The 21,514-nt window shown below is 45.3% G+C and overlaps 1 protein-coding gene across 2 annotated transcripts in view; it reads right to left on the reverse strand.

Moving 5' to 3' along the window:
* VIRMA (vir like m6A methyltransferase associated) overlaps positions 1-21,514 on the reverse strand; it is a 627,318-nt gene that overhangs the window by 443,697 nt on the left and 162,107 nt on the right. For both annotated transcript variants that reach the window (XM_069220484.1, XM_069220485.1), the window contains exon 9: positions 18,177-19,323. In XM_069220484.1, coding sequence (XP_069076585.1) covers positions 18,177-19,323 — 1,147 coding nt within the window. The remainder of the gene's footprint in view (positions 1-18,176; positions 19,324-21,514) is intronic.

Genomic DNA, 21,514 nt, shown 5'->3' on the forward strand with positions numbered 1-21,514 from the left:
CGTGTGATCAGGTATTGGCTGAGTAGTCCAGCAAATGCAAAGTCTAGTACCCCACCGCTGATCCACCAATGTAGGAAGTTGGCTCTGTATGTGCTATTTCAAAGTAAGGAATAGCATGCACAGAGTCCAAGGGTTCCCCATAGAGGTAAAATAGTGGTAAAAAGAGATAATACTAATGCTCTATTTTGTGGTAGTGTGGTCGAGCAGTAGGCTTATCCAAGGAGTAGTGTTAAGCATTTGTTGTACATACACATAGACAATAAATGAGGTACACACACTCAGAGACAAATCCAGCCAATAGGTTTTTGTATAGAAAAATATCTTTTCTTAGTTTATTTTAATAACCACAGGTTCAAATTCTACATGTAATATCTCATTCGAAAGGTATTGCAGGTAAGTACTTTAGGAACTTTAAATCATAAAAATTGCATGTATACTTTTCAAGTTATTGACAAATAGCTGTTTTAAAAGTGGACACAGTGCAATTTTCACAGTTCCTAGGGGAGGTAAGTATTTGTTAGGTTAACCAGGTAAGTAAGACACTTACAGGGTCCAGTTCTTGGTCCAAGGTAGCCCACCGTTGGGGGTTCAGAGCAACCCCAAAGTCACCACACCAGCAGCTCAGGGCCGGTCAGGTGCAGAGTTCAAAGTGGTGCCCAAAACGCATAGGCTTCAATGGAGAAGGGGGTGCCCCGGTTCCAGTCTGCCAGCAGGTAAGTACCCGCGTCTTCGGAGGGCAGACCAGGGGGGTTTTGTAGGGCACCGGGGGGGACACAAGCCCACACAGGAATTTCACCCTCAGCAGCGCGGGGGCGGCCGGGTGCAGTGTAGAAACAAGCGTCGGGTTTGTAGTGTTAGTCTACGGGAGATCTAGGGATCTCTTCAGCGCTGCAGGCAGGCAGGGGGGGGGGTTCCTCGGGGAAACCTCCACTTGGGCAAGGGAGAGGGACTCCTGGGGGTCACTTCTCCAGTGAAAGTCCGGTCCTTCAGGTCCTGGGGGCTGCGGGTGCAGGGTCTCTCCCAGGCGTCGGGTTTTGGATTCAAGGAGTCGCGGTCAGGGGAAGCCTCGGGATTCCCTCTGCAGGCGGCGCTGTGGGGGCTCAGGGGGGACAGGTTTTTGTACTCACAGTATCAGAGTAGTCCTGGGGTCCCTCCTGAGGTGTTGGATCTCCACCAGCCGAGTCGGGGTCGCCGGGTGCAGTGTTGCAAGTCTCACGCTTCTTGCGGGGAGCTTGCAGGGTTCTTTCAAGGCTGCTGGAAACAAAGTTGCAGCCTTTCTTGGAGCAGGTCCGCTGTCCTCGGGAGTTTCTTGTCTTTTCGAAGCAGGGGCAGTCCTCAGAGGATGTCGAGGTCGCTGGTCCCTTTGGAAGGCGTCGCTGGAGCAGGGTCTTTGGAAGGCAGGAGACAGGCCGGTGAGTTTCTGGAGCCAAGGCAGTTGTCGTCTTCTGGTCTTCCTCTGCAGGGGTTTTCAGCTAGGCAGTCCTTCTTCTTGTAGTTGCAGGAATCTAATTTTCTAGGGTTCAGGGTAGCCCTTAAATACTAAATTTAAGGGCGTGTTTTAGGTCTGGGGGGTTAGTAGCCAATGGCTACTAGCCCTGAGGGTGGGTACACCCTCTTTGTGCCTCCTCCCAAGGGGAGGGGGTCACAATCCTAACCCTATTGGGGGAATCCTCCATCTGCAAGATGGAGGATTTCTAAAAGTCAGAGTCACCTCAGCTCAGGACACCTTAGGGGCTGTCCTGACTGGCCAGTGACTCCTCTTTGTTGCTTTCTTTGTTCCCTCCAGCCTTGCCGCCAAAAGTGGGGGCCGTGGCCGGAGGGGGCGGGCAACTCCACTAAGCTGGAGTGCCCTGCTGGGCTGTGACAAAGGGGTGAGCCTTTGAGGCTCACCGCCAGGTGTCACAGCTCCTGCCTGGGGGAGGTGTTAGCATCTCCACCCAGTGCAGGCTTTGTTACTGGCCTCAGAGTGACAAAGGCACTCTCCCCATGGGGCCAGCAACATGTCTCTGGTGTGGCAGGCTGCTGGAACTAGTCAGCCTACACAGACAGTCGGTTAAGTTTCAGGGGGCACCTCTAAGGTGCCCTCTGGGGTGTATTTTGCAATAAAATGTACACTGGCATCAGTGTGCATTTATTGTGCTGAGAAGTTTGATACCAAACTTCCCAGTTTTCAGTGTAGCCATTATGGTGCTGTGGAGTTCGTGTTTGACAGACTCCCAGACCATATACTCTTATGGCTACCCTGCACTTACAATGTCTAAGGTTTTGTTTCGACACTGTAGGGGTACCATGCTCATGCACTGGTACCCTCACCTATGGTATAGTGCACCCTGCCTTAGGGCTGTAAGGCCTGCTAGAGGGGTGTCTTACCTATACTGCATAGGCAGTGAGAGGCTGGCATGGCACCCTGAGGGGAGTGCCATGTCGACTTACTCATTTTGTCCTCACTAGCACACACAAGCTGGCAAGCAGTGTGTCTGTGCTGAGTGAGAGGTCTCCAGGGTGGCATAAGACATGCTGCAGCCCTTAGAGACCTTCCTTGGCATCAGGGCCCTTGGTACCAGAAGTACCAGTTACAAGGGACTTATCTGGATTCCAGGGTCTGCCAATTGTGGATACAAAAGTACAGGTTAGGGAAAGAACACTGGTGCTGGGGCCTGGTTAGCAGGCCTCAGCACACTTTCAATTGTAAACATAGCATCAGCAAAGGCAAAAAGTCAGGGGGCAACCATGCCAAGGAGGCATTTCCTTACAATTTATTTTACAATCATCTCACACTACATTAAAATGCTATTTTATATCAAAGTGTAATCAGAAATAAATTCATACTTTTCCAACCTCTTCTTCAGCTTTAACAGACTTTCAATGTTCATATAATGTATTCAACCTATACCATTATAAGAAACATTTGTGCCAATTATGAAGTTGTCTTATTTCCTTTACCTTCTCCATCAATAATATTTACAGTCTGATCATCATCTAAAGTCCCACAACTTGTTTATGTGGTCTGTTTGTATATAATTATTCACATTGTTTATGCTCATTCACTTTACACTGATCCAGCGAGAAAACCTATCCACTTTCACTATTAACGTGATATAATTAAAAACAGTGATAAGCCATCGTATTTGCTTTTCCATTTGCGTACTGCCCTCCTTTTTCAGAGTCTTAATCAATAATGATTGATCTGTTTGCCTCATTTTCAACAGTCTGAATACCAAAATATAATAATATCTGCATCTTATCGCACAAGTTCATAAAGAACATATTATGTTTCCTACTTAACACAATCCTGTGAGGGCAATTACATCTAATTGATTTATCCAAACAGACCCTCATTCACATAAATGTTGGTTCTCTCTCCTCTCAATAATTAAAGTGTTCTGTCAATGATTTACAAAACCAACTGATTGTGTTGATTAAAATGTCTTACAACTGATGACTGTGTTTTGAAATCAAATGTTTTATTGTGCCATCTTGTCCTTGTTGCTATTTGCTTGTACACTCCACACAGACAAATTAGAAAACTCACAACACTGTTCCAGATATAAAAGCCTCTTACTTCAATCATCTCTCCTATTAATATGTATTTGAACTGGCCAAATGACAGACACAGGATGGTTACCTTCTGTTGTTAAAAGCCTCTGTGCTTATTTTCCCACCACTTGTTTCAATATCATTCACCGTTTTACCATACTAAGAATAAATAGTCCTTTTTCAATTGTGGATCACTTTGTATTCATTTCCAATTATTTTGCATTAATTTCTTGATTTTCAGAATACAGTGGTGTATTTACTGATGTATGTATATCTTTATAAGGCATTTTAGGTTTAGAGTTACCAATTTACTGAAGGCTATATGTTGCACTTTGTATTTCTCCATTAAGTTATCATCCCTTGGAGGTCGATAAAACAAGTACAACTGAATTGGGAGAAGAAAAGGAATTCCGTCTTGGGACTGTCCATCACTAATAATATTTAATATAAGTACATAATTAAAAACCTTGAAAAATAGTAGAACCTACTAAAAAAAAACAAAAAAAGATAACACCCACCGTGTCCATAGACCCGCCTTGCGGCAACAAAGTTTATTCATCCTCCTGTGATCAAACTATAAAGTTGGATTTATGGTGGCACATGTACTCCTAATCACAGGCTTTCGTCTATTGTCAAGCAATAAGATTTCAAATCAATGGGTGGCCACCTGAAATCAACTTCTCAAGTCTTTCGAAAAACCACAGCAGTGCACATGCACATTAGTTCTCTGCTTCAAAATGGATCAGCTGAATGAAGTTAGTACACAAGAGAGGCAGAGGTTTTATATGCTGGTACAACAAGCATTGACCACTAATAAAGACATCAACATAAAACGTATTTATTTTACTCCTATACTAAACTCTCTCTTATGACCAACTATTGGAACAAATAGCCAAATACAGCAAGTAAAGAAAGACATACTATTAGTCCTCAATTTCCTTCCTTTACAACTGAGTTATGAAGGCCTTTTTCTGCAGGTGACTGAAAAGGTTTCTACAAAACAAGCTGCTACTTTAACCCTCTGTGTGCCCAGGATGAACCGGTGCCTTGGACGAGATCACCTAGTCTTGCTAGGGGCCCCCGGGGGGAGCGCTACCGCTCCCCCGATGGCCTGGCACACCCCTCCCCTAGGCAGGGATGGAAGGGGAATCACTTCCCCTTCCACCTCCGCAACCCTGCTGGAAGCTCAGCATTTCTCCTCCGATCATGTGGAGGGGGTCAGAGAAGCCTGAAAGGAGAGGAAAGGCCTTCTCTTAGCATTTCTGCTGCCCAGAAATGCCACTAGACACCAGGGATTTTTTTATTTTATTTTATTTACTAAATAAGGAGAGCGGCCCTTTGGGCAAGGGCCGCTCTCCAGGGGGGCAATTTGTTTTTGGGCTGTTTCTGCCCCCCCTGGGGCGCAAATCATTATTAGGCCATTTCTGCACCCTCTGGGGGCAGATCAGCCTTGCGATCACCACTAGACACCAGGGAATATTTTTTTTTGTGGGCTATTTCAAGTAAGGGGAGCGGCCCCATTGGGCAAGGGCTGCTCATCGGGGGCAAATTATTTATAGGCCATTATTAGGCCGATCTGCCCCCAGTGGGGGGGGGGGGGGGGCGGACCACTAGACACCAGGGATACATTTTTTTTGTTTACTTTTTATTTTTTCATGTTTATGTCGCTTGGGGGGTGGGGGGATGCAAATCCTTATTAGGCCATTTCTGCACCCCCTGGGGGCAGATCGGCCTTGCGAGGGGGGGCAGAAACCACTAGACACCAGGGAATATATATATTTTTTTTTATACTAACGCAAGGGCCACTCCCGGGTATTTTTAGGCCTTTTCTGCAAACACCCCCCCCGAGGCAGACCGGCCTAATATAATTAGGAGGAATGGCCCCCGGGGGGCAGAGACCTCTAGACACGAGGGATATATATATTTGTTTGTTTTTATGTATGGGGAGCGACCCCTTAGACAAGGGTCGCTCCCCTGGCGGCAAATTGTATTTAGGCCATTTCTGCCCCTTATTTTGTAAGGCCAATCTGCCCCCTTTGGGGCAGAAACCTCTAGACGCCATGGATTGGTGTGTGTGTGTATGTGTGTGTTTTGTTTGGAGGGGGCAGCCCCTTGGGCAAGGGTCTCTCCCCATGGGGGCACATTAAAGGTGGCCATAACTGCCCTATTTTGGAAGGCCCATCTGCCCCCGGGGGGGGGGGTAGAAAGCCTACTAGAGACCAGGGAAGATTTTCTTTTTCAAAATAAGAGGTTGGGGGTATGGCCATACCCCCACCCCAAATAAATGGGGCCAAAGTTGTTCTGCTCTGGGCAATTACCCCCGATCCACACCCCGGGGGACAGAAAGTCTACTAGATGCCAGGGAATAAAAAAAAAAAAAAAAAGAAAATAGAGGGGTGGTGGCTACCAACCAGTATGGGCCTGGTTATGCCCCCACCCGAACTGAAGGGGCAAACAGTCTTTCAGCTCTCCCCCGCACACTAAAACACCTTATCCCATGGCAAGCAAGAGGACATTTGATTATTTTTGGCTTTAGTTTTACATTTGGGCCATGAGAGCTTGGTAACTCGTCCCACTTGGAATGGTGAGGGCTGCACTTTTTTTTTTTTACTTTGGGACGCTGCCATGTAGAAAAATCCACAAGACCTAGACACATCTGAAAACTAAACATCTAGTTGATTCCAGGGTGGTGTGCTTCACATGCACCCTGCACCGTTTCCTTACCCACAATGCCCAGCAAACCTGCAACTTTGCTGGAAAGCACACATTTTTCCCACATTTTTGTGATGGAACCTTCCGGAATCTGCAGGAATCCACAAAATTCCTACCACTCAGCATTGTCTCATCTATACCGATAAAACTTCGGCTGCACTTGTCAGACCAAAAATGTTTTTTTTCAAACTGCCCTTTTGGACCCACTTTGGTTCCCCCTCAATTTTGACGTGTTTTTGGCTCTTCCCTGTCACCAACACTTGGCCCACCTACTACAAGTGAGGTATCATTTTTACCGGGAGACTGAGGGGAACGTTGGGTGGTAGGAAATTTGTCCCGGTGCAGAGATCCCAGACAGAAATGTGTTTTTTTAGCTAGATTTGCGGTTTGTTGAGGATTCTGGGTAAGAAAATATTGGGGGATCCACGCAAGTCACACCTCCCTTGACTCCCTTGGGTGTCTAGTTTTCAGAAATGTCTGAGTTTGGTAGGTTTCCCTTGGATGGCTGCTGAGCCCAGAACCAAAAACGCAGGTGCCCCCCACAAAAACAGGTAGTTTTCTATTTGATAATTTTGATGTGTCCAGATAGTATTTTGGGGCACTTCCTGTTGCGAGCACAAGGCCTACCCACACAAGTGAGGTACCATTCTTATCTAGGGACTTGGGGGAACGCTGGGTGGAAGGAAATTTGAGGCTCCTCTCAGATTCCAGAACTTTCTGTCACCGAAATGTGAGGGAAAAGTGTTTTGTTAGCCACATTTTCAGGTTTGCAAAGGATTCTGGTTAACAGAACCTGGTGAGAGCTCGACAAGTCACCCCATCTTGGATTCCCCTAGGTCTCTAGTTTTCAAAAAGGCACAGGTTTAGTAGGTTTCCCTAGGTGGCGGCTGAGCTAGAGGCCGAAATCCAAAGGTAGGCACTTTGCAAAAAACACCTCTGTTTTCTTTGAGAAAATGTGATGTGTCCACTTTGTGTTTTGGGGCATTTCCTGTCGCGGGCACTAGGCCTACCCACACAAGTGAGGTACCATTTTTATCGGGAGACTTGGGGGAACGCTTTGTGGAAAGAAATTTGTGGCTCCTCTCTGATTCCAGAACTTTCTGTCACCAAAATGGAGGGAAAAGTGTTTTTTTGGCCAAATATTGAGGTTTGCAAAGGATTCTGGCTAACAGAACCTGGTGAGAGCCCCACAAATCACCTCATCCTTGATTCCCCTAGGTGTCTAGTTTTAAAAAATGCACAGGTTTGGTAGGTTCCCCTAGGTGCGGCTGAGCTAGAGGCCAAAATCTACAGGTAGGCACTTTGCAAAAAACACCTCTGTTTTCTTTGAGAAAATGTGCTGTGTCCACTTTGTGTTTTGGGGCATTACCTGTCGCAGGCACTAGGCCTACCCACACAAGTGAGGTATCATTTTTATCGGGAGACTTGGGGGAACATAGAAAAGCAAAACAAGTGTTATTGCCCCTTGTCTTTCTCTACATTTTTTCCTTCCAAATATAAGACAGTGTGTAAAAAAAGACGTCTATTTGAGAAATCCCCTGTAATTCACATGCTAGTATAGGCACCCCAGAATTCAGAGATGTACAAATAACCACTGCTCCTCAACACCTTATTTTGTGCCCATTTTGGAAATACAAAGGTTTTCTTGATACCTATGTTTGACTCTTTATATTTCAGCAAATTAATTGCTGTACACCCGGTATAGAATGAAAACCCACTGCAAGGTGCAGCTCATTTATTGGCTCTGGGTACCTAGGATTCTTGATGAACATACAAGCCCTATATATCCTTGCAGCCAGAAGAGTACAGCAGACGTAACAGTATATTACTTTTAAAAAATCTGACATCGCAGGAAAAAGTTACAGAGTAAAACGCAGAGAAAGATTGCTGGGTTTTTTTCACCTCAATTTCAATCGTTTTTAAATTCAGTTGTTATTTTCTGTAGGAAACCCTTGTAGGATCTACACAAATTACCCATTGCTAAATTCAGAATTTTGTCTACTTTTCAGAAATGTTTAGGTTTCTGGGATCCAGCATTGGTTTCACACCCATTTCTGTCACTGACTGGAAGAAGGCTGAAAGCACACAAAATCGTAGAAATGAGGTATGTCCCAGAAAAATGCCAAAATTGTGTTGAAAAATTTTCTGATTCAAGTCTGCCTGTTCCTGAAAGCTGGGAAGCTAGTGATTTTAGCACCGCAAACCCTTTGTTGATGCCATTTTCAGGGGAAAAAACACATGCCTTCTTCTGCAGCCCTTTTTTCCAATTTTAAAAAATATAAATAATTATTGATCTCCTTCAGAGGAACCCACAAAGTCTGGGTACCTCTAGAATCCCTAGGATGTTGGAAAAAAAGGACGCGAATCTGGCGTGGGTAGCTTACGTGGACAAAAAGTTATGAGGCCCTAAGCGAGAACTATTCCAAATAGGCATAAAAAGGCCTGGCACCGCCGGAGGGGGAAAAGGCCTGGCAGCGAAGGGGTTAAAAGTATAACAGAGTGACCAGCTGAGCATCCGTCCACACTCCCAGAGCTCACCCCCATTAGTATGTTATCACAGCATCACCCAATTTTACATCTTTTTCAGAAATGAACCTTTGAGGCACAGAATATGCGTCAAGGGGACTCGGGTGAAGGATGGAGAGCAAGGACAAAATTCATTGGAGTTTACAAGAAGATAATTTTCCTATATCGTGTTGCTCCGATCTTCCTCATTCCTAAGCAGCTAGCCGAAGGAAGCAGCAAGTCATCCAGGGCACAAGTATCAGAGGGAGGAATACAGAGCTAGTCTTGGGGGATTTCAAACTTGTACCTGCAGGTCACATCTAGTGTCAGCAGTGAGAGCTTACTCATTCAGTGATACCGGTACCTACTCAATCTTCAATCTCCGACTGGGTATCTTATGAGCTTTGCTTCAACGAGTATCCATTTTAGCAATTCAAAATCTTAAACACCAAATATAAATTTTTGCTCACTTCTTAGGAATTAACAATGTTGTTAATTCATGTTAATGGTTATATCCTATGAAAGGCTGTCACCCATGATTATTTTTGTTAGTGTTTGAAGTTTAATGAAGTGCACTGTGGCCTAAACCAAAGTATCCTGTCACAAAAGCAATGCAAAAATAATGACACAGAGAAAGGAAAAGTACAGATTAATTAATGTTAATCCTAGTTTTTAAGGTTTTCTTAAAGGAAAGTTTGTGTTTCAGTTTATGCAGTAAAAGCGGAAGATAGTTCCAAAGTCAAGTAGCTCTGGTTAAAAAAAAAAAAAAGGATCTGCCTCCCAGACACTTCCTAACTTCTAACAGAACGTATCAAGGTCTGTCAGATTGTGTTTATTTGCCTGATGCAGCAACTAATAGACAGGCTTTAACCTGGGAATGATAGCTTTAACCCAGCTCCACATAAATCTCTTCTCAGACTACAGACATGTGGGGTCAAATGGGAGCTAGCCTTGATGACCTATAGAAACTTCAAACTCTAAGGGATAGTGGGAACCCTGAGTTCTGGTAGACACCAATAGTGCCCATCAATGAAGGAGACTGTTGTAGCTTTCAGCTTTGATAAACAAGGATAACAGCTCCTCACCTTACATTGATGGAGACAGAGCTCGACATAGATACATGGACCCCTGGACTTGAAGGACACCATGGAAACCTATTGTAAAGAAATGGCTCCCTGTTGCAGTTACCCCCCACTTTTTGCCTGACACTGATGCTGACTTGACTGAGAAGTGTGCTGGGACCCTGCTAACCAGGCCCCAGCACCAGTGTTCTTTCACCTAAAATGTACCATTGTCTCCACAATTGGCACAACCCTGGCACCCAGGTAAGTCCCTTGTAACTGGTACAGCTAGTACCAAGGACCCTGATGCCAGGGAAGGTCTCTAAGGGCTGCAGCATGTCTTATGCCACCCTAGGGACCCCTCACCCAGCATAGACACACTGCTTGCCAGCTTGTGTGTGCTGGTGGGGAGAAAATGACTAAGTCGACATGGCACTCCCCTCAGGGACACTTCTTGTCCCAAAAACAAACCCCCTAGCAAAATCCCAGGGGTGACCAGTGTAGCCATTGGGGATGACTCCTCAGATGAGGAGGTCTTCATAGCCTTCAACTGGAAAAAGGGCCCAACAGGTGAGATTCCAGAGGGAAGTAGACACTTCCACCACCTACAGGTGAATGGAATCCCAGCCACTGCCCTGAGAGACACTTGTGCCAGTCACACTATTGTGCATGACAGGCTGGTGTTCTCAAACCAGTACATCCCAGGTGAGATGGCCAGAGTAAAAGTTAGCCCAGACAGGGTCACTGATAGGCCTGTGGCTTTTGTGCCCATAGAAGTGGGTGGGACTTTTAGCTGGAGAAGGGTGGTAGTCAGTACAGACCTCCCCTTTGATTGTCTCCTTGGAAATGACTACCCAGAGGTCAGTCAGAGCCCAAGAGAGGAACTGGTCCAGTGCCAGTCCTCTCCCAAGGACTCTGGAGGTGCTACCCCTGCAGTAACTGCAAGTAGGCCCCAGAAGAAAAAGAAAAGAAAACAGAGTAGGAAAGGTGGACAACCTTTAGCCAAGGTTCCAGAAAGCCAAGGAGATTCTGCTCCAGTAGGGGAGAACTCCAAAAGTGGCACTGGTACAGTCCAACTTGACCCACAAAAAGTCCTGGCTAGTCAGGCAACTGTTAAGCCTGAGTGGGTGGCTCCTCAGCTAACAGAAGAAAGAGTGGAAGAAGGGTGTTTACTACAAGATGTGGTAACCCCCCCACTCTAATACAGCAGACAGGCACCCTGAACCCAAAGAAGCCTGCAACTTAGCCCCTTCCCTTGTAGGTGAAGAGCTAAAGGTGTGGTTCTGGGCACTGACAGCTGTCAGTGGCATATGCTGGGTGTTAGCCTTTATGGCTGCACTATCCTTGGCATGGTGGTCTGACCCCATGCCAAATAGCAAGTTAGGCCCCCTGACCCTGTTGTTCATGGTGGGGTTACTCCAGCTCTGGGTAACCTCTTTGGGTATGCTAGGGGTAACCCTGGCTAAGATAAGATTAGCAGAGGTGGATACCTCTAACCTCAAAATAGAGAGAATGGGTGAAGACATTAAAAGCACAGACAAGAGGCAGTTCAGATTAGGTCCTATCACTGTGGAAGTGGGTCAGTTCCCCAGAGGAAATGACCTGAGCAGGAGGATGTAAGGCAGAGTAGGCCCTGCAACAAACCAGCCTATTTCCTCTATTCTTCCTTGTCTGACAGACTAGGAAGACTCTCCCAGCTTTGGCTGAGTCTCCTGGCCTGTGGGCTGGGGGGGGGGGGGGGCTTGTGTAAAGAAATGGCTCCCTGTTGCAGTTACCCCCCACCTTTTTGCCTGATACTGATGCTGACTTGACTGAGAAGTGTGCTGGGACCCTGCTAACCAGGCCCCAGCACCAGTGTTCTTTCACCTAAAATGTACCATTGTCTCCACAATTGGCACAACCCTGGCACCCAGGTAACTACCTTGTAACTGGTACAGCTGGTACCAAGGGCCCTGATGCCAGAGAAGGTCTCTAAGGGCTGCAGCATGTCTTATGCCACCCTAGGGACCCCTCACCCAGCATAGACACACTGCTTGCCAGCTTGTGTGTGCTGGTGGGGAGTAAATGACTAAGTCGACATGGCACTCCCCTCAGGGTGCCATGCCAACCTCACACTGCCTGTGGCATAGGTAAGTCACCCCTCTAGCAGGCCTTACAGCCCTAAGGCAGGGTGCACTATACCACAGGTGAGGGCATAGGTGCATGACCACTATGCCCCTACAGTGTCTAAGCAAAACATTAGACATTGTAAGTGCAGGGTAGCCATAAGAATATATGGTCTGGGAGTCTGTCAAAAACGAACTCCACAGCTCCATAATGGCTACACTGAATACTGGGAAGTTTAGTATCAAACTTCTCAGAATAATAAACCCACACTGATGCCAGTGTTGGATTTATTAAAAAATGCACACAGAGGGCATCTTAGAGACACCCCCTGTATTTTACCCAATTGTTCAGTGCAGGACTGACTGGTCTCTGCCAGCCTGCTGCTGAGGGACGAGTTTCTGACCTCATGCAGTGAGAGCCTTTGTGCTCTCTGAGGACAGAAACAAAGCCTGCTCTGGGTGGAGGTGCTTCACACCTCCCCCCTGCAGGAACTGTAACACCTAGCAGTGAGCTTCAAAGGCCCAAGCTTCGGGTTACAATGCCCCAGGGCACTCCAGCTAGTGGAGATGCCCGCCCCCTGGAGCCAGCCCCCACTTTTGGCGGCAAGTCCAGGAGAAATAATGAGAATAACAAGGAGGAGTCACTGGCCAGTCAGGACAGCCCCTAAGGTGTCCTGAGCTGAGGTGACTCTGACTTTTAGAAATCCTCCATCTTGTAGAAGGAGGATTCCCCCAATAGGGATAGGAATGTGACCCCCTCCCCTTGGGAGGGGGCACAAAGAGGGTGTACCCACCCTCAGGGCTAGTAGCCATTGGCTACTAACCCCCCAGACCTACACACGCCCTTAAATTTAGTATTTAAGGGCTTCCCTGAACCTAAAGATTTAGATTCCTGAAACTACAAGAAGAGGACTGCTGAGCTGAAAAACCCCTGCAGAGGAAGAACAGAAGACACCAACTGCTTTGGCCCCAGACTTACAGGCCTGTCTCCTGCCTTCCAAAGAAACCTGCTCCAGCGACGCTTTCCAAGGGACCAGCGACCTCTGAATCCTCTGAGGACTGCCCTGCTTCAAGAAAGACAAGAAACTCCCGAGGACAGCGGCACTGCTCCAAAAGAACTGCAACTTTGTTTCAAGGAGCAGATTTAAAGACCCCTGCAACTCCCCGCAAGAAGTGTGAGACTTGCAACACTGCACCCGGCGACCCCGACTCGACTGGTGGAGAACCAACACCTCAGGGAGGACCCTCCGGCGACTCCAAGACTGTGAGTAACCAAAGTTGTCCCCCCCTGAGCCCCCACAGCGACGCCTGCAGAGGGTATTCCGAGGCTCCCCCTGACCGCGACTGCCTGAACTCTATTTCCCGACGTCTGGAAAAGACCCTGCACCCGCAGCCCCCAGCACCTGAAGGAACGGAACTCCAGTGCAGGAGTGACCCCCAGGAGGCCCTCTCCCTTGCCCAGGTGGTGGCTACCCCGAGGAGCCCCCCCCTTGCCTGCCTGCAACGCTGAAGAGATCCCTTGATCTCTCATAGGAAACCATTGAAAACCCGACGCGTGTTTGCACACTGCACCCGGCCGCCCCCGCGCTGCTGAGGATGTACTTTTTGTGCTGACTTGTGTCCCCCCCGGTGCCCTACAAAACCCCCCTGGTCTGCCCTCCGAAGACGCGGGTACTTACCTGCTGGCAGACTGGAACCGGGGCACCCCCTTCTCTCCATTGAAGCCTATGTGTTTTGGGCACCTCTTTGACCTTTGCACCTGACCGGCCCTGAGCTGCTGGTGTGATAACTTTGGGGTTGCTCTGAACCCCCAACGGTGGGCTACCTTGGACCAAAAACTGAAACCTGTAAGTGACTTACTTACCTGTTAAAACTAACATTACTTTACCTCCCCCAGGAACTGTGAAAATTGCACTGTGTCCACTTTTAAAACAGCTTATTGTGTTTTATGCAAAAAGTATACATGCTAATGTAATGATTCAAAGTTCCTAAAGTACTTACCTGCAATACCTTTCAAATGAGATATTACATGTAGAATTTGAACCTGTGGTTCTTAAAATAAACTAAGAAAAGATATTTTTCTATAACAAAACCTATTGGCTGGATTTGTCTCTGAGTGTGTGTTCCTCATTTATTGCCTGTGTGTATGTACAACAAATGCTTAACACTACTCCTTTGATAAGCCTACTGCTCGACCACACTACCACAAAATAGAGCATTAGTATTATCTCTTTTTGCCACTATCTTACCTCTAAGGGGAACCCTTGGACTCTGTGCATACTATTCCTTACTTTGAAATAGTGCATACAGAGCCAACTTCCTACACCTATACTAAGGGGAACAGAGAAATTGAACACTAATGGACACTGGAGAGCAGGATACAAATGCACATAGGCAACAACAGCAATTATGGGTGCTGGGAAACAGAGTACTATTGACCACTGAGAACAACTGGATCTATGGGACACTGGAGATTGGATCTCTAAACTAAAAGGCACTGGGGATCCTAGCAAAAATGGGTACTACACAATCAGAAGCAATGGGCAGCTGGCAACAATTACCAATGGGCACTTAAAGAGCACTGACAAACTCAATGCAATCAAGCATTAGGCAATAACATGTGGTTAAGTGTCAACAAACGCTGGGAGCCCTGACACTAAGCTTTGTGAACCATATTAATGGGCATACGCTACTAATAGGCACAGAAAATGCTAGAACTGGGGATCATGGCTTGAATGGACCGTACAGACCTATCACTTACATTATTGGGTACTAGATGCCATTTCAGTAATGTGAAATATGGACCACGAAGTTAATGACAACATTGAAACAGAGCACTAAAGGGAGCTGGGAACAGTAGCCTTTACTTAGTCTATTTATTTTTTGGGGGAATTTGTAAAGCACATAGCTTACCTGGACATATGTTGCAAAATAAATGTTTTCAGTATCTCGTTGATTCTAAAAAAGTTAGTTTCTTTTCATAAAACAAAAGCCAGATTATTCCAATATTTTGCAGGTGCAGAAGAGAACGCTCAGCCTTCAAAGTTGACTCATTTAAACTATGCATTAGTTAAAAGAACAGCCTTTCTAACTTCAAAGACTGTCCGGGTTTATAGAATTTAAATGTTCCGGCTAAAGGTGTGGACCAAGAGTCATGAAGGGCTTTCTGCACAAGTACAAGGTGTGAAATTTAAATCTTTTAGCTATTGGAAGACAGTGCAGATTTCTCAGCGTAGATCCCAGTGTGACAAACTTTAACTTCAATACCATTCTGTCTCCAGCATTCTGCATTAGTTGATGTTTCGGTACAGTTTTGGCAGGAATTGTAAGAATGCATTACAATGGTAATAGCTTTGATGACACAAATGCACTTAAGATCTGAATTCTCAGATTTGCAGTGAACAGATATAATATTGTTTTTAGGACTCACATCTGAAAAAATACATGAGCTAACAGAATTGACATGATCTTCCATTGTAGGGTGTTGCTCTATGCAAATACCTAAGCTATTCACCGAGTGCAGTGGTTCTGGTTCTTGGAATAGTGACAATGGCCAGAAAGGATGGCTGCAGATTGTAGTTTGCCAGAAAGATGCCAAGATATATGTTTTAAACCCACTTAGCTTAAGTTTATGTTGGGTCATCCATCTTTGCACATTGACTAGGCAGTCATAATTTTCTCGCCCTTTGGTTTGGGAGTACCATCAACTGCAAGCATAGATAAACAATGAAAAGCCGAATTGCTTGAATTAAATGTGCCACTGGAACCATATAAAGGTTAAAAGGTAAGGATGATCAAACTATTTATTGTATTGCACCATACTATTGTGCAATACCCATGAGAGCATTGGTAGATGCACGCAACCATAACTATGCAAATGTTATGCACGTTTGATGAAAACTGGAGGCAACACACTGATAGGCACTAGAAGCTGGATGACTGGAAACAGGGACTTTTGAAAAATAGACATTGCGCAACTGTCATCAATAGGCACAGCGAAAGGAGCCCCATCAGGCAACGGGTATCAAAGCACAAACTGGTCCCAGGATGCTTGTTTCCAGTCCAGGGAGTACCTGGCATTGCAGTTCGGGCTGGACTGTTCTCATGGGGAGCAGGGTCAAGACTGATTTGCATATGGCTGGGTCCAAACTGGAATGGCATGGGTAGCAAACAAACCATGCATTTAGGTCCATATCTCTGTACTGGGGGGTGAATGTTTGATATTGTTCAGCATCCTGTCCATCACATGGTCTTTTTGCATTGAAAGCACTCATGGGCACTCATAACAATGGTGCAAATAGGCATTGTGGGCCCCTGGCATTAATAAGTACTGTGGGACCGCAGCATCTTTTGGCACATACGGCCACGGAACCAATAGGCACTGGGGACACAAGCCCTAGCTGCACTATGGGCCAGTCGGTCAAACAGGCATTGTGAACCCCTAGCAGTACTGGGCAGGGAGGATCCTGGCAACAATGGGGACCCCAGCACGGATTGCACTGCAAGCTTCAACATTTTTATGATAAAGGGTGCTAGAGGAAACTGGCAACACGAAATTAATGAACACTGGTAACCATGACTACTTTAGTAAATGGAGAATTCTGTATCAATGGGAGCAGGCAGCCATGTCAATGAGTACTGGGGACCTATCACGGACTAGTAGTCAGGATACACTAAACCAACATACTAGAGAAAATGGGCAAAGGAGTCCCACCACTAAAATGCTTTGAGAATTAATGTGGAGCTTGGGCCATAATAGCTGGGGCACTAAGTCTTTGATGGACACTGGAAATACAACACTAAAGGTCGTATGGACCTCATTAAAAAGGACAATATTGAGTATTGAGCTATGGCACATTGTAGGAAACCATCCAGAAAAAAGTTACTACAAATGTAGCTCCATCAGTCTCAAGCTGTGGTTTTGGCAGTGAATCAGTGATCTGCTGCTAAAGCAACACATAGTCAAATCAGAAAAAAATGATGTAGAAATATTGGTGTACTCTTTCTGATCAAAGAATGGTCGCTCCAAGAGCAGATATTTAACTGGTACAATCATCACTCACTAAAATTTACAGCCCTGTGCTTTTCCTATCCACACCCAAGACCCCCAAAATAGAGGACTCTTTTTCTCAGCTTTCAATGTATGCCTATCAGGCTGCATTTCTTCCAACAAACTGTACACTCCTTTTATGCACCTCACATGACGCAACGCAGATTTAAAATTAGTTCTTTAACGTCTGAGATGGTATACCCAGAAAAAACATTTAATCTCATAAAGGATACTGCTCGGTCATATGGACACTGGTCTTCTGTATTTATAAGTCAATGGACAATATATCTATGAAAAGTACTCCTGGGTTCCCATGTGTAGCAAGGAATTATTCTAGCCTACAGCCTCTTCCTGGCAAGTAATTCAGCATGTGATTGGACTGAGGTTTCTCTACACACATCACATACAAAATCTATTCCATTAGAAGGCACAGTCCTTCCTGGATGAAGGTGCATTGAAACTTGAACCAAGCTTATTTGGTATTTTAATGTAGGTGGTGGTGTTCTGAAGCGCCTACTCAACCATTTGCAGACTATTAAGCAATCTTCAGTGTGGTTACCCTTGTCATGCTACAAGATACTTCCTAAACATCCGGCCCTCAGTGTAATGCTGGCTTTAATGACAAACAAAAAAAGCCCTATGTTTAAAAATAGCATGCAAAATGAGCAGGACAAATGTGCCTGGGAAGATCAGACCTGTGTAGTCACATACAGAGTGGTATGATGTTAACACAAATAGACATTTTCACCATTGCTTTATATTGTGCTGTTTATCTCGGTATCAACTATTATTGTTTCATTACAGAAGATGGAGATAAAGATGGATAAAGACGGACAGATTTGAATCTACAATTTAACCATTCTCTCATAAGCAAAAGCCCCAGCAAGGTCACTTAGCTATGACAACAGCAGAGATTAAGGTTATTAAAAAAACAAATGACTTCAAAAATTTTACAGCGCCCAAAAGCACATTGTTTCTCTTTTTCATACAGAGAATATGGTTAACTAACTCCAAATAGCATGGGGTGTCTTCTTCTGACTTTCACATTGTGTCTAGAATCACTTGTCTTTTCTCCAGTCTCCATCTTGCCATCCTTTCCACATAGTTTTTCTTTTTTTTAAGACAAAGAAATCTAAACACCGGCAGGTACTCTGATCTATGGGGATGAAGACAACAGTTACTAGTTTTCACATATTAAAGACTTACCTGTAAAGGACAGGGTATGGATCATCCCTCTCGGGTGGTCCTGTGATGCGGGCACATGTAGGAAAGGACTTAACTGGAGGCTGAATCATTGTGTAAGGTGCTACTTCTAGCAGATGCAAAACCTCATCCAAGAGGCTGACTAGTTTCTCCACCTCCACATCACCAATAAGAGAGGTTTCCAGGAGCTGGTCCATATCCATAGGAGCCTCCAAATCAGTTTCATACTCACGACTTGCCTTCTCATTCCCCGGGGCTGTGTCCATCTCTATTAAAGTTTGGCTGGTTATAGGAGGGGTGCTATCTGCCAATTGATCACCAAGTTTTTTGATTTCTGATAAAATTTCATAAAAATGGCATTTCTGCAAGACTGCAGAACCAGCGGTGACGACTCGAACTGTCTGATCTGACAATATTAGTTCCAATAGTTTCTGGTAACCACTTTTTTCAAGAGTTTCAGGTCTGTTTTTGAGGAACACTTCCATCCCTTTTGTCATACTGATGACACTGTCCAAAGCTCGGAAGGCATTCAGTTTGAGAGAAGATGACACATGTTCAGCAAAGAGCAACTCAAATAACTTGTCAATAACACCAGCCTGCAAAAGTGCTACAACTCCTTGGTTCCCACATTCTACTAAGGAAGAAACCAATTTTGTCCCAGCTTTGAGTTGTCTGACATTCAAAGCAATAGGCTGCCCAAGAGCCACCTGTAAACTTAAAGCTTGTATGGTCCAATCTACCAGCTGATTCAAATAGTCTTTGTTTGGTTCCTTAAGAAGAAGGTAACTTAACCCTTTTACAATCAAACCAGGGACTTCTTCTAACGCAGTCACCCACTTTGCACCCCGATCATCCTGATATAATTCCAACAGCTCTGTTAATTTTACTGAAAGCTCAGTCGCCACACTGTTTTCTTTATCCGGGTCATCTCTCAACCTGCACATTTCATTCTCAAATGCAGTTTTGTAGGGACAGTTAAAATACAACATGGGCCCAAGTTCTCTGTCATAAGGGTCATATGACATGGCAGGAACAGATGCAAGGTCCTCAACAGTATAGTCAATGTCGAAAGTTGGAAACTTAAATGATTCACGCTCCAAATCTGCAATTCCATCTTCATCACTTGAAATCTGCTCGTAGCCATCATCACCTGAAATGAGGATTCAAGGTTAAAGACTGCAAATGAGGTTTCAAGGTTAAAGACTGCATATGTGCAATCAATGACATCAACATATTCATAGCATACAAATGTTCCAATTATTTTTAAAACAATTGACAAACATTTGAAAAACTAAAATGAGGGCTATAAAGGACTTCAATGCATTTCATTATTCTTTATAATAATAATAATAATCCGATATTGGGATAGAAGCGAGAGAGAGAGTGTTATTGCAATTGTCTCTCCATACAAATACTACAAAGACTCAGACTAGCAAGATCTTCCATTGGAGTGTTACAGATACGTTTTGATGAAGTGCAGAACAGAGTGACTTCTGCCTTACTGGTAAAGCTCTTGGACTGTGCCTCACAAGGTGGAAGGTTTAAATCCTATTACGTCATTGCAGTGTGTCTCTTTATTTCCTTTTCTTTTGACTGTTAAACCTTTGTAGTGATTAAACATTCACGTCTCTATCATCATGAGGGTTCGATTGCAGTTGTGCTTGTAGACATTCTCCTCCTTCAATTTATTTTCAACTCCAAATGTTTAAGGGTCATACTGAAAGCAAATCTCACTTGTTTAATTAACAAACGCTGTTCTTTCTTTTCATTTTGTTCTAAAGTATCTCATTCTACGTATATCATTCATCAAAGCCTAAAAAAAACACTCACTCCCTCTCTTCCCCTCCCTCTCGCTCAAGCGCTCTGGTAATATATTTCCCATAATTTCTCTCCCTCTCTCTCAATCTGTCACTTTCTGTCTCTCGCTCCTTCTTCCATCCCATACGCCCCCTATATTACCACATCCTGTGGCAAGTGGGCAGGATCCTGTCCCAGAGTTCCTCATTCTGCCAACACCAAAGTGGCAGATTATTAAATGTGGTCTCCACATCAAGCACCTCACCTTAGGGGTGGGAATGACCTGAGGGGCAGGCATACTTTCCTGAATACTAAATTTCCAGCCTGTCCTGGTGCCAAATGGGCCCTGGTACAGGGGTTTAGGGGTAGTTGGTTTGCATCTCTCCTTTGAGTAAACCCATATCTGCATATGGAGGTGGGCTTCTTTGAAGACCCCTGCCTTGGAATGGAGATTCGCAGGTCTTCCTGTTGGGTGGGAAGTGTTAACACCTCTCCCAGAGCAGGTTTTGTTTCTGGCATCCAAGACCAAAAGCTCTCACCCTAAGGGGTCAGAATCATGTCTGGTCATGGCAGGCTGGCTAGAACTAGTCAGTCCACACACTGGTTAGTGGGTAGGTTTTCAGGGGGCACCTCAAGGGTGCCCTCTGGGTCCATGTATTAATAAATCCATCACTGACATCAGTATAATACCAGATGTTTGAAACCAAACATCTCTATTTTCAGTGACGCCATCATGTAGCTGGGGAACTTGTTTTGACCAATGTCCAGCATATGTACTTAAACTGGCTTCCCTGTTCACAGATATGCTGTCACATGTAATATAGTACAACTTGCTTTAGTGCTGTAAGGCCTGCCGTAGGAGTGAGTTACATATATTTCACGCAGTGTTAGGGGACAGGGCACACAGGCTGTGGGCCATGTTGTGTTTATGCTTTTAGCTGCACCAAGACACGCAGCATGCAATGGTAGTCTGCATGTGCTAGGTGAGGGGTCCCTGAGGGTGGCACAATACATGCTGAAGCCCTTGGGGTCCCTCTTTGGTACCCAGGCCCTAGGTACCATGGTTACTATTTACGAGGGGCTTACAGGGGGCAAAGGATTTGCCAACTGAGACCAATTACATAGTTTTAGGCAAAGAGGTCTGGCACTGAGGACCTGTTTAGCAGCAACCCAGTGCACTTTAAGTCAAAATTGCATCATGTACCAGCCAAAAAGTGGGGATGACCGTGTCAAAAAGAGGCACTTTCCCACAATGGGTACATGAATGGTTACCATATTTAAGTGGGATTACCTAATTTGGGGACAAGACTAAAAAGGAGGTGAAGTGAGCGTGGTCCTTTGTGTAGCTGTGCGTGCTGTGAGCTTCAGACTTACTGAAGGGCGGCACTACTCTGCACTACTCAATCCTGTCACAGTCTCCACAACCCGAGAGGCGGCTTGCACCTTGGACACATGTTTCTCATGACTAGCGGACACATAGAGCTCAGAGTGTATACATTTCTTACATAAAATGTACAGGGGATAGCTATGACTACTAAACAATA

Source organism: Pleurodeles waltl, chromosome 2_2 (genome assembly GCF_031143425.1).
Source record: "Pleurodeles waltl isolate 20211129_DDA chromosome 2_2, aPleWal1.hap1.20221129, whole genome shotgun sequence".
Taxonomy (NCBI): domain Eukaryota; kingdom Metazoa; phylum Chordata; class Amphibia; order Caudata; family Salamandridae; genus Pleurodeles; species Pleurodeles waltl.